The sequence below is a fragment of the Hippoglossus hippoglossus genome, chromosome 24 (genome assembly GCF_009819705.1).
Source record: "Hippoglossus hippoglossus isolate fHipHip1 chromosome 24, fHipHip1.pri, whole genome shotgun sequence".
Classification (NCBI taxonomy): Eukaryota; Metazoa; Chordata; class Actinopteri; order Pleuronectiformes; family Pleuronectidae; genus Hippoglossus; species Hippoglossus hippoglossus.
In genome coordinates, this window is record NC_047174.1 from 11,337,802 (window position 1) to 11,352,521 (window position 14,720).

The following is a 14,720-nucleotide window of genomic DNA, read 5'->3' on the forward strand; positions in this document are numbered from 1 at the left end:
TCTCAATGCGGGAACTATCAATGCAATAATTATTTTGTAATTTCCTGTTGTTTGAATGTCATTAAGAAATCGTATAAATTTGTTGTCACGCGGGGTTTTTCCCGTTAATAATGACCACAATTTGAAGTAGTTTTTGCTATTGTTATTGTTGGCCAATGAAAAATGCCATGTATCCTTATTGATGACAACACTTTTCAGAAAATGTGTTGTTTCCGCCGGTGCTCCTGAACGGCTGCCTGGAGTTTCATTTAACAGATTAATTACTGCACACTACTTCAAAGTGCCATTTTATTCATAGGGATGAATGTCTGTCTGTCTGTCATGAAAAGCGTGCAGGGATTTCTTATTCGTCTGTTCTATTTTCATCCAGATTACACTCTGCATCGGCAGATTTGTGAGGATCAACTTGCCGCACAAAAAACATGGAAAACTCATGCTGCCTATTTAAATCTCTTGAAAACACAGTATTCACAACACAGCAACCTTTTCCTTATTTTATATAAAAACAATATAATTTGAAAATAAATATGCTTTACTGTTTTACATAGACACAGAAAACATGTTAATAGTGAAGAAGAGACAAAGAGAAATTATAATGAGGGCTCCAAGACTGATGGCAGATTGTTATCCAAATTTGTGTGGTAGTAGTGTATGAGTGAGCTGCTAGCAGTAGTTTATTCGTATTTGCATCTTGCAGGACGGACAGAACACAGGTCCGCTACATTAAATACTTAAATACAACTTACTAACACCTAAACACATATGTGCATGTCGGCAAATGCACACGGACACGCATTCATACACACACGTACACAAACACGCAGATACATTACAATTCTACACAGCACCCACACCCTTAGATAAGAGGGCTTGAGAATCCAGAGTGTCATCAGTACATCAATACAAGTGATCCATTAAGGGAATGTTAACAAATCATGTTTGATTTTTTTTTTTGTCGTAGAAATGCACAGAGAGTCTCCATGCTGAGAGTAGCCATCAGTGACCTTACAAATGGGGGGAGATAGGACAGCCACATGAACATAACACTGCATATATAAATAGACCAAATTAAATATGGGTAGAAGACTGAATACTGAAAAATACTCTATAACATTATAAATTATCTAGAATCGACTATGGCATAAAGGGATATTAAGTATGTACAAGATAAAAGATATGTAATCAATAGATTCTGTATTGAGTTCAACAACTAATAAAACTACTTTGACAATCCCCTCTCCTGAAAAAGGAAACAAAAAATAATTTAAAAAGCACTCGAAAGATTTCTCAGTACATTTTGTGAGGCACAGTTTTTCAAATGGAATCTACAGTATAGGATGTTTTCAGTGGTTTTCATGAAGGACATAGCAAAACATATGATGCTATCATCGATGACCAGTATCCCTTTAAAGGTATATGGCACTCCAGAGTCTTTTCTCCTGCAAGCTGATCACAATAGTGACAATATTGTGTTTGTCCAGTCCTGCAATGTCCTCAGAGGATAGGAAGCAATGTCACGGAGACACAGATTCAAGATTTCCATCGCCTGTCGCAGTGTCCTTCTGTTATAGTCCAAAAACAAAAGTAGACATTTGCAGACGAGAGTCCATCCATCGTTTTAGAAAGGAGGGTGCGTCCATGTCCTCTTCAGCCTCACCCACTGTTTTAGCAGTTAAATATATCTTAGATTGAGAGGTTTTGCAACTTTTGATTGACACACAACCACAGTAGACTCATATCCAGTGAAGTAATTGCATACAATGAATCGACAACGAGACTACACCTGCACTGCAAGCCTGTTAGAAATGCAAAACCACATGGCGGCTATTTGTGTTTTGTCAATTGATGGGTTTAGTTATTCGTTTCTGTAGCAGCATAACAATTCTGTACTCTTTTTTTCTTTTATCATGGTCTATATACACAGAGATATACAGTGGGAGGAAACTTCAGTTCAGTCTTTCTTTTTGTTCTCTCTCAGCCAGTCCAAGGGGAATGCTTTCCACAGAAAAGAAGAGCTTACGGTTCAAAGGTCAAAGTGCTGTGCTGTGAAATATCTCTAGAATATTCCTTCATCTTGTACATCTGGTGATCCCACCTCTCTCATCTTCTCGGCTTGTCACATCTAAACAAGAAGAAATGAAGAAAAGCAAAAGATTTGAGCTTTTGGGGCATTTTCTACACACACACACAAACACACACACAAACACAGGTAGCCCTAACATCAGATCCGGTCTAACTCCTATTTGACAATTTTGTATAACTCTTTTGATACATCTTTCTAGGTCAGCTATTCATATTATACGATAGATGCATTTATAATTAGAAATTTGAACCCTTCATGACCTTAACAAAGTCAAAGGAATAGTTCAACATTATTTACTTCCTGACTCTATTGCAGACAGTTGCATCAGAAATTACTCTCATGTACGCATGCATGCTAAAAATGTAGCCAGAGCCAGAGGGCAGTTCACTTAGCTTAGCAGTAAGACTGGAAACAGTGACAAATCATTCAGCCCGGCTCTGTGTGAAAGTAGTAAAATCTACCACCAGCAGCTCCAAAGCAAAATATGTTCATTTCCTCTTGGTTTAATTGGTACAAGAACTCATGTCTAAAGCCACACATTTGGCAAAATGCTTATTTGCATTCCTGCAGAGAGTTGTTGAGACAGTTGATACCACTTTTATTATCTGATTATTTTATGTTAGCATGGAAACCTTTTTTGCAAAGTGTTGCCTATCAACACATCTAGCAGCTCTGATGAACAACATTCATCCAACACTTAATCTCCACCAACTCCTGAGGGAGAAACAACGCCGCAATAAAGCTCAGGGTAGTTGCACATTCAGGTACTTGAGGTTTGTGACTTCAAGCGACTTTGGTCACATTGAGTTCCTAGTTTAACATAAGCTAATCGGTTGTTGGATATGACAAGAGAGATGGTGTCAATCTTATTATATAACTAGCAATATTTATAAAAATGTAACCACCTCTGTTTAGACAATTGGACCACATAGTTAGGCGACAGGCTTCGAATTTTTCTAAATTGTAATACTACAAATACAGGGATTTTAATTGTATTTTCCTTCAACTTCTTATGCAGAACCCAGAAGTTTGCGTTCCACTTTAGTTTTCTAAACCCTGAACACTCACTTGCAGGTCCTCTCGTTGAGCTCTAGTTGGCGTTCTTTACAGTATTCGTCTGTGTGTTTGCAGGAGCACCGGCAGGTTGCGGGATCCTGCACGAACAAACGCTTTCTCCTCTCTGAGCAGTGATCGCAACATGGCTCACAAACACTGGACACAGAAAGACAGACATAGAGACAGAGAGAGACGGGGAGGAAGAGGGAGAGACGCAGATTATTATTATGTTCTGTAACCAACCATAAGAGAGGTCACCCTAAGTCCAAACCTTTTTATATGCTCCAATTTTGCTCTCTCATGCCACTGCCTGACAAGTTCTGCATGTGGTAGTTTGGTAGCGTAGCACACAGATTTCCCACAGAGCAGGCACATACTCAAGCAGTACATTTCCCCACAACCCCCGCGTGGATTGGACCGCTCACAAATGCCTTGTATGTGTTAGACATGCAGTGAGAAAAGCTCTGGGTCTGCTCTTGCAACACAAAACGACACATCTTGGCGTCGGACTGCGGGTCAATGACAAGACACTTCTGGCTCTCTCTGTTAAAGACGTTGAACTCCTGATAAAGAAGACTCAAGGGTCTGCTTGGTTCTCCGTTAAGAAAAGTTTCATTTTATTGAGTGAAAACTGAAGACTGCATTTCCCACAAAGAGACATTAGATTCAGAACAGAGGCTAAAAATGAACAAATGAAGGCTCAGGTTCTCCATTGACATCTCAATATACAAATTACAAATAACAACACAATCATGTATCCTGTCACAGTATCAGCAATAAAGAAACAGATCATCATTGTAGTATGTTTGAATAAATTAGGGATGCTTTTGTATGGGTTCCGAGACAAAAAGCAACCAAACAAAGACACAAAAAACTGTGCTTGCTTAACAATTTGCTGGTTTACAAATCCCCCATAGCAACAAAGAAAAAAAGGCAATAGATGGCCATCACTTATCTTCACATTACATGAAAAGTACCAGCATTATGCATGGGACAGCAAAAAACGAATCTGTACAAGATGAAAAGAAGAATGAGTGGAAAGCAGACGGGTACGAGACACAGCAAAGCAGCACAGACTCAACACTGAACACAGAAGCGTGATTACAATCCTGGTGATCCCAGAACAGATACCAGAACAGTATGAGCCGGCCTGCGGAGCCATGCTGGTGAAGCTGTGATTTGTTTCAGTAGAAGGTTCAAGTTACACCTAACAGTCGATGCAACATTTGTTTCTTAAAACACGTCTATAATCAATCAAGATACTCGCTATCTGACATGCTAGGAGCAACTTGTACCTCAGGTTTCTACTGTTTTTCTTGATACGTGTCTGTATCTCATCCCAACCATCGTTTTTTTTCATAATATGGAGTGACATTCTTTCGAACATTGTTCTGGAGAGTCTGGGAGGAGATTAGATGGGGATTTGAGGGGTGGAAATGGGTTATGGTTCATTTCTCATGGAATATGGCTGTGGTAAGTCTCCTGCATCGCTGTTACGTAAGGTTTTGCTAATGCTACATTAGCAAACAGTTAACAACTGATAATTCTGGGTGACATTGACGGATGAGACAAAGTTAGGACAATGGACAGGAGCGACATGCTAACTGATGTGGCTAATGGGCAAATTAAATGGTGCAAAATTAGAAGGGACAGAGGAGCTCCTCCCAAATTAGCTTAATCATGAGAAGCGCAACACTCAGGTGCAAGTAGGTGGAGAAGGCAGAGCTGACATACGCATCATGAATTGTTTTGTCGCGGTTTTTCTTTCGTTTTCTCTTTAAGCCTTTTCCCTTGCCTTTCCGGGATTTTCTGCAAGAGAGAGAGGACAACAACGCAGATTTGATGCCTGAGAGACTGAGGTGGACTGAAGTGTTTGGAAAACCTTACTATGACGATTGCTAAAAATCAACATGGATCAAAGGCGATCTTTCTAGATTTCTGAGTTAAAATGCAGGAGTCAAAAAAATGTATAATTCCAACAGGTTACTGTTTGATTAGTTTATTGTTAATGATTGAATTGTTTGGGATTATGACTTGTTACATTATGAGAAAGGCATCAGGCAGTGTTAACATGAGTGTCAACCAAATCTCAACAACTTCACTGAGGGATGATGTGATTTTAAAGACAGCTGCACAAATTTACACAACCATTTTTTTCTTTTGAAAGATGAAGCAACCATCGTGACCTGATTTGCAAAGACACACCTTCGGCAGTGCATATTACTGTACATTGTTATCTATATTATACATTAATGAAATATTATAAATATCAAATCTACGCTTTGTAGAACAGTGCAGTGACTCAGCAGAAACCGAATAATAGTCTGAAGTTCGGCTCGGGCAGTGACCCCAAAATTTCCTCCATGTGTTGAGGATATTAAACTTGGATTTGTACACCAAAAGTGCATCTTGCAACTTATCTGGGTCAGTGCTTTATGGCTGATTCAACTTGTTTCAGCAACAGCAAACCTTGTATGTACATACTGTATATACACCGGGAGCTTCACATGTGTAGGTTGCATCAAAATATCTGTGTGTCTGCTCAAGTGCAAGCTGAGTTACACAAGTTTTTTTCCTGTATGTATAAAACTACACTGAAAACTTTAATACTCAACTAGAAGTGCAAAAACAAAAACAATGTTGGTTCTACGGTTATTTAGGATATTTGCAGTATATAAGTGCTGCTCTTTAAATACACAAAAACAGAAAAATGGTAAAACAAAACCCAAAAAACAAATACATAAATAAATATAAATTTGCCCTCACCATGATTAGGCATGGCATGTCCAGTTATTTAAAATGACATGTATACAGTACATCATAGGGTCCGAACAAGCCCAATTTGTAACCTCGCATATTTTACCCCAAGATCTGGTGACAGCGTTTCAATTTTCATTTTACCTGTTACCCAGCAGCAGGATACATATTTAATTGTATTGATCATATATTGGTGATAGACGGATGTTACCCTTGACTGCATAGGCAGTGGAAATTTCCAGATGAGTCAATGGACAAATTGAAATGTAAATGTTTGCAAAGGACAAATACAACTGGGTAACAGGTGAAAATAGATAACGTCTAAAGCTGTGCTAGAGCTTTTGTCAGTTTGTATGTAGGTGCAGCAGTGCTTTAAGCTTAATGCCAACATCAGCAAGCTAACATGGTCACAATGGCAATGCACACATGGTGATGTTTAACAGGTATAATGTTTACCATGTTCACCATCTCAGCTTTAGTTTGTCAGCATGCTAATATCAGCCAATTAGCACTATAGCCTACAACTTAAATTCATAAACCAACGGAAATTGTACACAATTCTGCGTGTAGCAAATTTGCAACAACTACTTCAATAACTGCAGTTACAAATGTGGCTAGTTCAGACCCAGTTGTGAATCAATGACAGATGAGTCCCCATCAGAAAGACACAGGGTGAAGCTGACGTCTTGTAAATGTAAGAATTTCCTCTTGTGATTGTTCAGAGGTCAGTTCCACTGTGGAAGTTGACAGTTATGTGATTTCACATCATCAGTGGGAAGACTCATCCCGACAGAATCGCATGCCTCACGCTACTGAGAGGTCAGGGGCCGACGTTAAATATAAAAAGTATGAAAGTGTCAGAAACAGGAGTTGAACGACCCTAAGACCATATCACTTTGTAGCAGCAGGCCTCCGAAGTGGGACTCGTAAAGAGTAAAGACAAGGTTAAAGGGGAGGTCTCAAAACGAAGCCTTATCTATACGACAGACAACCTGACGTAAAACCAAAATACAACAAACGATCGTTCTGCAATAGAAAGATATTCAACTTGTCACAGTATCGGAGGATCCAAGAGTTTTACGACTCTCAGCACACTGAGTTCCAATGCATGGGAGGAGAGGATCACTCAAGCGAGGATCATAAACAGAAACCTTTAATGGGTCAGAAACACTGTTATCTATATCAGAGCAGAAGACACCGGGGAAACAGAAGTTAAGTGGGATGTAAACAGTAAAGAAGAGAGGAGAGGAATGTAAAAAAGAGATAGAAAAGAGAGGAAGGTGTAAAGGACAGGATTACAGAGGGCGATGACCCCATCAAGTGTCACTCATTCACCTGAGTGGCTTTAGCGGATATTCCCTGTGGTTATCACCTGAGCTCTGAACGCTAATCTTAGCATAACCTTGTGTTGTACTTTGTCTGCCGCAGGATTTTAATTGAAGTGTTTTTGGATGAAAAATGCAGAGACAGCGGAAAAGAAGGTGAGAATATAGCAGACGGATCATTTGAGCACAAAAAGCATGAGGGATAATGTTGAGTTGCAGACGACTGAGAGCGAAACGAAAAAAAAAAAAAAAAGAGATCAAATCTCAAATCCCCCATTGTTTCCCCGCGCGAAAAAAAAAAAAACCCAGCCTCCATGCAGAGAGAGTGCTGTACTCACTTTTCTTTCTGTTCTTTCACGTCTGTCTTCTGCCTGAAACGCAGGAACAAAACAAAAATGGCATTAGATCACGGCCTGCTGTTGTCTCCACGTAAACAGATACATATCAAGATCATCACAGACCAGACGGCTCATTATCAGCACGGCTGAGCTCACATCAATCTTTCCAAATCATGTTACATCAGCTTCCTTTACCAGAAACTGTGGTAGACTGGTTTTCACTTTCAAATACCAATGAACCAGGTTTGTTGGGAAATAATGCAGTGTACACGCACACACACACACACACACACACACACACACACACACACACACACACACACACACACACACACACACACACACACACACACACACACACACACACACAACAAAACTAAAACTAAAACTACAATAGCAGGTTGTCAGCTTTGTTTCGTTACTCGCAGAGTGTGTAGCAATGAATCATAATTATTTTCAGACGGTCACAGTCACCGAGCCAAGTTTCTATTTGACAGAGCGGTATAATAACTAAAGCTCGAAGGTGTAATCGTTATAAATCATCAGAAAGAATTTCATGGCAGCAGATCAGGTTTGTATTTTTTGTAGCGGAGCACCGCCATTCCTGCGCTGATTCAAGCAAAAAGAATGTAATGCAGCGTTACTGACTGTTATTTTATCTCACTGATATGAGCCCCGTTGTTTAGTCTCCTGCAACTGTGTCAGGGCTGTATTAAAGTACCTGATTATCCTAGTCACAGCACAAATTTCATTTTATTCCCCTCTGTTTTATGAAGTGATTATAGCATTAACTTATATTATTTAAATTTCCATTTGTTGAACTATGTAACATTGTTGAGAAAAGTACCATATAAATTAAGTGTATTATAAAAATAAAGTTTATTATAATACTAGTGCTTAGAATTTATTCCCAAATGTACTTAGAGTATATTTAACATTGAGTATATATCATGCTACATATTGTTTTTTCTGACTGTAACACTTTAGTGAAATGACAACTTCAAAACAGTAAATTGATTGATTAGGGCCTCTGTTTTTGTAAAGGCTGCTCTAAAGGTTTATGGCCTCATCTTAATGGTTTTACAGTGAAATATTGAGTCAGCAGAAATGCATAAAGTTCAGAGTGGCATTTCTTAATAGCCAGGGCCTCAACAGATAACGCTGTGCTCCGAACACACGGTGACTAGCTATTCAACATACTTTCGATTCAGTAGCTCCGGGAAGAGGCTCAAAGTGACAACGGATCGTGACCCTCGGGCCAATAGTCCTCCCTAGAATGTTTGTTTGCTTGTTAGACTGCCCTTAAATGTGGGAGGATGATACACGTCCCCTCTGCGCGGCTGTGTCACAGTTCATTCATGTCACACACGCTCAAATCTGGCTCCGAGACAAAACAGGCTTAAATATATTAGATTGAAAACAGTTTGTCTGCCTGGGAAAACAAAAGCGATAGTAACAAACTGAGTGAACTTTATAAATCTGTCGTCGCCGAGCAGCAGGTCTGACAGGAGAAGTCGTCTTATTGTGACTGCAGGGCACGGACACGACATGGCGCGTAACTCGGAGATCGATAACTAAAGCTAGGATGACCTTTACATGGAACAGGGGGAAGACAAAGGGTTGCACTCACACAAATGTGATTCCTTTACTTGAGCAACGAGATGGAATGAGGATAACCTGGAGCAATGTGCTGAGACGTCTGCTGAGATGTGTGTGCTCTGTCTTTTTTAGATCAGTAATGAGACAGAAGCAACGATAAGACGCTGTGTGTGTCATCCCGATAGGTTTCTGTTAAACGTGTCAAACTTGACGAGATGCGTCTGAGCGTCCTCTGCTCTGATACTCAATCACACAGTGGTTTGCATTCCAGTACTCGTGTGTGTGTGTGTGTGTGTGTGTGTGTGTGTGTGTGTGTGTGTGTGTGTGTGTGTGTTGTGTGTGTGAGTGTGTGTCAGGGGGTTTTCTTACCTACACTCACATGCGCTGTGTTCTGTAAAACTCATGTCAATATCATTTTGCTGTTTGTAGTTTTTTAATCTTTTAATCTGCAAAAGAAGGAGACAAAAGGTCACAGAGTTAAATAACATACATGTTGACACAAATGTTACACTTCCTGTGAGATGTGAGTTATGATACAGAATTTACAGAACAGACGGACTTAAACGGACACGTAGAAAGGTCACTGTGTTTCCAACCCTGCTCCTCGGATGATTAGATGGTTCAGGGGTGTTAAGCCGGTCAAGAGCAGGAAGGCAACAACTCTTGATCAGCCGAAATCATATGTTTTAGTTCATCATGCCCGGGGAGGCATTGAAATAAAAAACAGGACTAAAGATGTTAAAATTAAGATGTTTAACTTGTTGTTATAACTTAATTGTGTCAAACGAAACAGGAACCAGGAACAATAGATACAAAGTTAAAAAAGAGCTCGGCAAGAGTCCTTGTGTAGTTTCAACCAGAGGCGTTGGTGGAGTTTCAGAGGAGCAGAGGTGAAATTCTTTTTAAAAGACGCATCGGTTTCATTTTTGCCCAAATGTGAAGCAAGAGCAGCCTTTGTGCTGGCTGCACTTAGACAGACTTGAAGTGGCTCTTGTGCCAAAGAGAAGGGCACTTGGAGGGCTCTGGACCAATCAGAGGGACACTTGATGTTGCCCAGTGTCTGTGCTCCTCAGCTGTGACATTTGGGCAAAAATAAGCGTTAAGTGTCTTTTTCAGACACAGCGACCTCACGGTTGAAGAAAAGTTTAGAAGCTACAGCAAAACAGGTCACCCCCCCCCCATTGTCACTCCCACCCCGTGTAACCCCTATAACAAAGTCATACAGTTGTAAATAACGTTGCACGCTGACCTGCATTGTTATGTTATAGGTGGCCGTCGGCATGCATTGCATTATCTCATCGTTGCAGTAGCCGGCGCAGCGCCTCAACACCACGCAGGACGGCATGAAGATGTGCTCCACATCCTCCGGGTACTCCTGCAGGATCTCCACCAGCAGCTCCCGAGGCTGGCACATGCTCTTGTTGTACACCTCCATTATAGGGATCACTGGGAGACACAGAGGGTGCACGGTTATAAAATGGCAGAGGAGCCCCAGACTAAACCACCGACTCCTGAATGCCACTGTGGCGTAACAGTAACAGACAACTACAGGACGAATTTGAAAATTGAAAAAAGCTGGCAGGCTCTCAAGGGAGCCAGAGCGAAGGAGATGAAGCACGTGCATGCATGCACACACATGTTTTACTTCCTATTATTCCATTGAGAAGCACTTGGTAACCTTGGTTTAAACAAATAAATAGAGATTGACCTATGTGGGCAATTTCCATTAGGAAATAACAAGTGCTCTGTTAGTCTAAATATGGCTTTTGAACCCTTCTGCTGAACTTGAGTGTCACCTCGTTTTTTTTACAGCTTTGCCCCTGCTCCATTGTGATCAGCTCATCTACAGCTGTACAATAATAACCTCTAGTCTGCTCTTTCACCTTCAGTCATCTTTGCAGGGGTTCTGCTCTTGAGAAAGATATTACAACACTTCCAAAATATCACTCAGAAACATTAGCGAGTCTAAAGCCAAACCAAACACACTTCAGCTTCTGATTCTCCAAATTTGATTGTGCAATGCTGGGATTGTGCAAATAAATCTAATGAAACTGAGTGAGCCAAGAGGGTGAAATTCCATTCTATAACAGAGTCTGATCACCACAACATTTCCCCTGGCGTAACCTCAAACAAAAAGGAATGCTGTTACAAGGTGAAAACATCCACGTGTTGAAATTTAGAGGTAAAGCTGTTCTCATGTACCAAAAAAAGTGAGTTTGAGCAGGGGGGGATTAATCTTGGCATGGTCAAACTACAAAATGTCCACCAGGAGGCGATAATTTGCCTTTAAAGTCAAGGTGAACCTCAGACCAGCCCTTTTTCTGTTTGGCCGTGTGCCAGCCATGGAGCCCAGTCCCACTGTATTCCCACGGTGCCCTGTGGGACACCTACCGTCATGTGGACCTCTTTCTGTGCTCTTCGGTATGTGGGCGCTCTGCAAGGAAGAACAAAAAAAACGTTAGTAACTGTAGATTGTGCAAGAGCTTAGAAAAATGCACCCTGTGCCCTTTACTTATCCACAGTTGCGCAAAATAAATATATTTGCATTTTGACATTTCTGTTGGCAGGATATAAAAAACTGGACATTATGTGCCTTATCTTGGACTAACAGATTAGAGGGCAACGAGGGTCAACTGTTGATATAGTGTCTGTTATAAGCCATAAAGAAATGAAATAGTTTCCAAGAGCAGGATTCTTATTTCACAGCATATTTGTAAACTTATTCTTGAAACATGACATCTTAAGAAGAAGCCAGAATGTGCCATTGAACTTTTTTTTTTTAAAACATACGTATCTCAGATTATGGAGTTTAATTAAATTGCTGTCATAAATCCTCGTGTGTGTTGTGGGTATAAGACCTTATATGGCCAAATATTTGACCAGAGGTACAAGCAGCCAAACGAGCTGATCCACATCATACGTGGCAAAAACAAACCCTCCACACAGTTGAGTTAAGTTTGCTTGTGTTTGAGTTTTTTTGAAGCTTTTAATGTCCCTCTGCAGGCGACACGGATTAATACTTGTTGCCACTAAAACCGGTAAGAACCCCAGCCTGCTCCTTTCCTTCTCGGGGGCGTATAGCTGTCACCACACCAGTCGGACCACAAAGGATTTTTTGGCAACTTTCCATCCGTGGCGCGCATTTACGCACAGCTCCCTGTCGCCTTTTTCCACGCACACGCACAGCCCCGCGCGCCTCCTCGCCTCTCCCTCCCTCCTTTTTTTTCCACACACAAGCGCGCGCGCAATTGGTGCAATGTCTCGCCAATATTGCGTGAGACCCGGGTCCTCGCACCGGCATGTGTTCACTGAGTGTGCGCCTTTGTGGAAAGCGCACAAACTCGTTTCAATCCCTTAAATGAAAGAGTAAAAAAAAAAGAGAGAAAGGCTGTGTTGCTTGTCTGAAGTCTCCACCCACTTCTGGTGGCGTGAGAGGGTCCAGCCTTAAGGGGTGCGAGACCCCTGCGCTTCCAAACCCATATGTACTGTATTATTAATGGGCGAGTGTCAAGCTGTGAACATCGGCTCTTAAACCGAGTGATGATAGGCTGCCTGGAAATGAGCAGTTGAGGCACCATCCTGATACTATTCCGCGTTGATTGGGTGAATTAGCTCTCATTAAATCAAGCAGTTAAGTCTAATAAACACTTCATCGGACCGTGGAGGGAAATAAATCTCGTTCGGATAAGAGGTATTGTATCGCAACTTAAAGCATGCGCTAAAGTAGCAAACTCCCATTTAAAATCATTTTAGCGCATTGTTTCTGGAGAGAAATGCCTGCTTTTGAAGTGCTGTGTTGCGTTATATCTTCACCTTGAAACCTTTGCTCAAAGCCTGCTCGGGCACACTGCAGCTTGATTAATGATTATGGAAAATGATTTACAGTGCGCTCTCAAAGAGCCATTAAAATTCCCCAGTGAACCCGATTAATCTGTGGAGTGACGCCTGTTCTTTTTTTTTCTCTTTCTCTCCCGCTCTCCCCCTCCTCTCCCCTGGGGCCGAGTGTTAAAATTCAGCGTGAAAAGTAGTGCTCCGTCTCAGTGGAGCGGGCTCACCATGAGGGTCGCCTCAGTGCCAGGAGTGAACCTGCTCACATGTCCTAATTCAGAATGGAGCCACTGCGCCTTTAAAGCGTAATAATATCTCCAAGGTGGTGTTAGAGCAGGCCTGCAGATCACCTAGCGTCAAACTTCACAACATTATATCAAAGATCTTCCCCTATGGCACATTTGCGACACAAAAAACGCACCCCCCACGAGTGTGTGGGTTTTGGTTTATAGTGTGGGCTCTGCGTAATGGCTGTTTAAATCTCCCCAAAGCCAGGAAAGCTCCCAGCTTGTTTAAACATGAGCGATGACCTAGCCAGAGGAAAGACAAGGACGAGCTAAACATTAATGACCAGGTCGTCCCGTGTTGTGTTATTCTTTTTCTTTTTTTGCTCCAATACACTTTCCGGACTCACCTTGACAGCTGACAGCGTCAAAAATATTAGAGTCAAACTGTCAATAAAGTTCATCGTGTTGGAAAATCCCAAAGGCAGGCGACGTTTTAAAATCCAAGCGGCCAATGTGGCGATTTGTCCTCGGACATGAAGTTTACAAACAAACAAGTACAACAACACAAAGTGGACCGGCGAAAACTTCTGCTCTACATGCAGGGGGAAGGGGGTTGTAGCGGCAAATCCATGCTGGTCCCGGGGGCTGGTGTGGTAAAATCCTTTGCGCACAACTTCTTCCTTCTCAACTGTTGCCAATTATTTTCAGAATATCCAGAAACACGAAAATCCAAGACGCATAACGCCTCACATTGTTTTGCAACGGACCTTTAGTTGCCTGCAGCGGAATGGGAATCCACATTACAAAAAAAATAATCCCATGCTTGTTGCGCCAGCCGTCTCCAAGTAGTGTCCATATGAAACTTACTCCTGTGTGCAATCTGAAGCCACGGACCAGGGGTGACGCTGAGTAAAAAATAAAACCGCCTGCTGAGAAATAGTCGTCCCCACTGAGGAAACTTTGTCCGGTGGCCCCCCCGGCCGCTGTTTTACTCCTGCGGCACTGCTGCGCACTTAAAGCGGGTCAGCTCAGCCCTCGGTGTTCAGGCACAACGCGGTCGCTCCAAACTGTGGCTCTGCGCGATTTTACGAGCACAGACGTGGATTCGTGGATCTTTAGAAAATGGTAGGTGTGTCCTCATGATGCGCGCTGGCCTCAAAGTCTCTCTCTCTCTCTCTCTCTCTCTCTCTCTCTCTCTCTCTCTCTCTCTCTCTCTCTCCCTCTCCCTCTCTCGCTCTCAAAACTTTGATCTGAGAAAACGCCGACTCATGTCATCACGCACCATCACCAGACAGCTTTGAGAGAAAGAAGGGACGTTTGGATGAAACATCAGCCACTGAAAATCCATTTCATCATCCACACATGTCTTATAGATACAGATGACCTCCTTTCTGCAGGGATGCACATCTATTCACAGTTTATACACACAGTGCTGTACTTTATAGTTCTTCTGTTTAATTTAATAGTCTGAGCAAATTCTAAATTGGCAAATTGTAAGATATTATAC

At 41.7% G+C, this 14,720-nt stretch overlaps 1 protein-coding gene across 3 annotated transcripts; it reads right to left on the reverse strand.

Annotated features, from left to right (window-relative positions):
• Positions 1 to 431: 431 nt before the first annotated feature.
• On the reverse strand, positions 432 to 14,358 carry vegfab (vascular endothelial growth factor Ab). 3 transcript variants are annotated; one of them, XM_034580935.1, is made up of 8 exons: positions 13,621 to 14,358; positions 11,550 to 11,592; positions 10,408 to 10,604; positions 9,528 to 9,604; positions 7,560 to 7,592; positions 4,874 to 4,948; positions 3,152 to 3,295; positions 432 to 2,122 (listed from the first exon to the last, which is right to left on the reverse strand). In XM_034580935.1, exons 1-8 carry the CDS (start codon positions 13,672 to 13,674, stop codon positions 2,101 to 2,103), a joined length of 645 nt encoding a protein of 214 aa, XP_034436826.1. In that variant the 5' UTR covers positions 13,675 to 14,358; the 3' UTR covers positions 432 to 2,100. The 3 variants fall into 3 exon arrangements, with proteins under 3 accessions (XP_034436826.1, XP_034436828.1, XP_034436829.1); XM_034580937.1 differs by lacking the exon at positions 4,874 to 4,948 and having other exon boundaries at positions 13,621 to 14,353; XM_034580938.1 differs by lacking the exons at positions 3,152 to 3,295; positions 4,874 to 4,948.
• Positions 14,359 to 14,720: the final 362 nt, after the last annotated feature.

What these genes read in the sequence shown, in the direction of transcription:
- vegfab (XM_034580935.1), bottom strand. Translation starts at nt 13,674, where the DNA reads ATGAACTTTATTGACAGTTTGACTCTAATATTTTTGACGCTGTCAGCT. An exon ending in AGAAAGAGGTCCACATGACG is followed by an intron (nt 10,605 to 11,549) that starts GTAGGTGTCCCA and finishes TGTGTCTCCCAG; the next exon opens with TGATCCCTATAATGGAGGTG. An exon ending in CCTATAACATAACAATGCAG is followed by an intron (nt 9,605 to 10,407) that starts GTCAGCGTGCAA and finishes CTTCTTTTGCAG; the next exon opens with ATTAAAAGATTAAAAAACTA.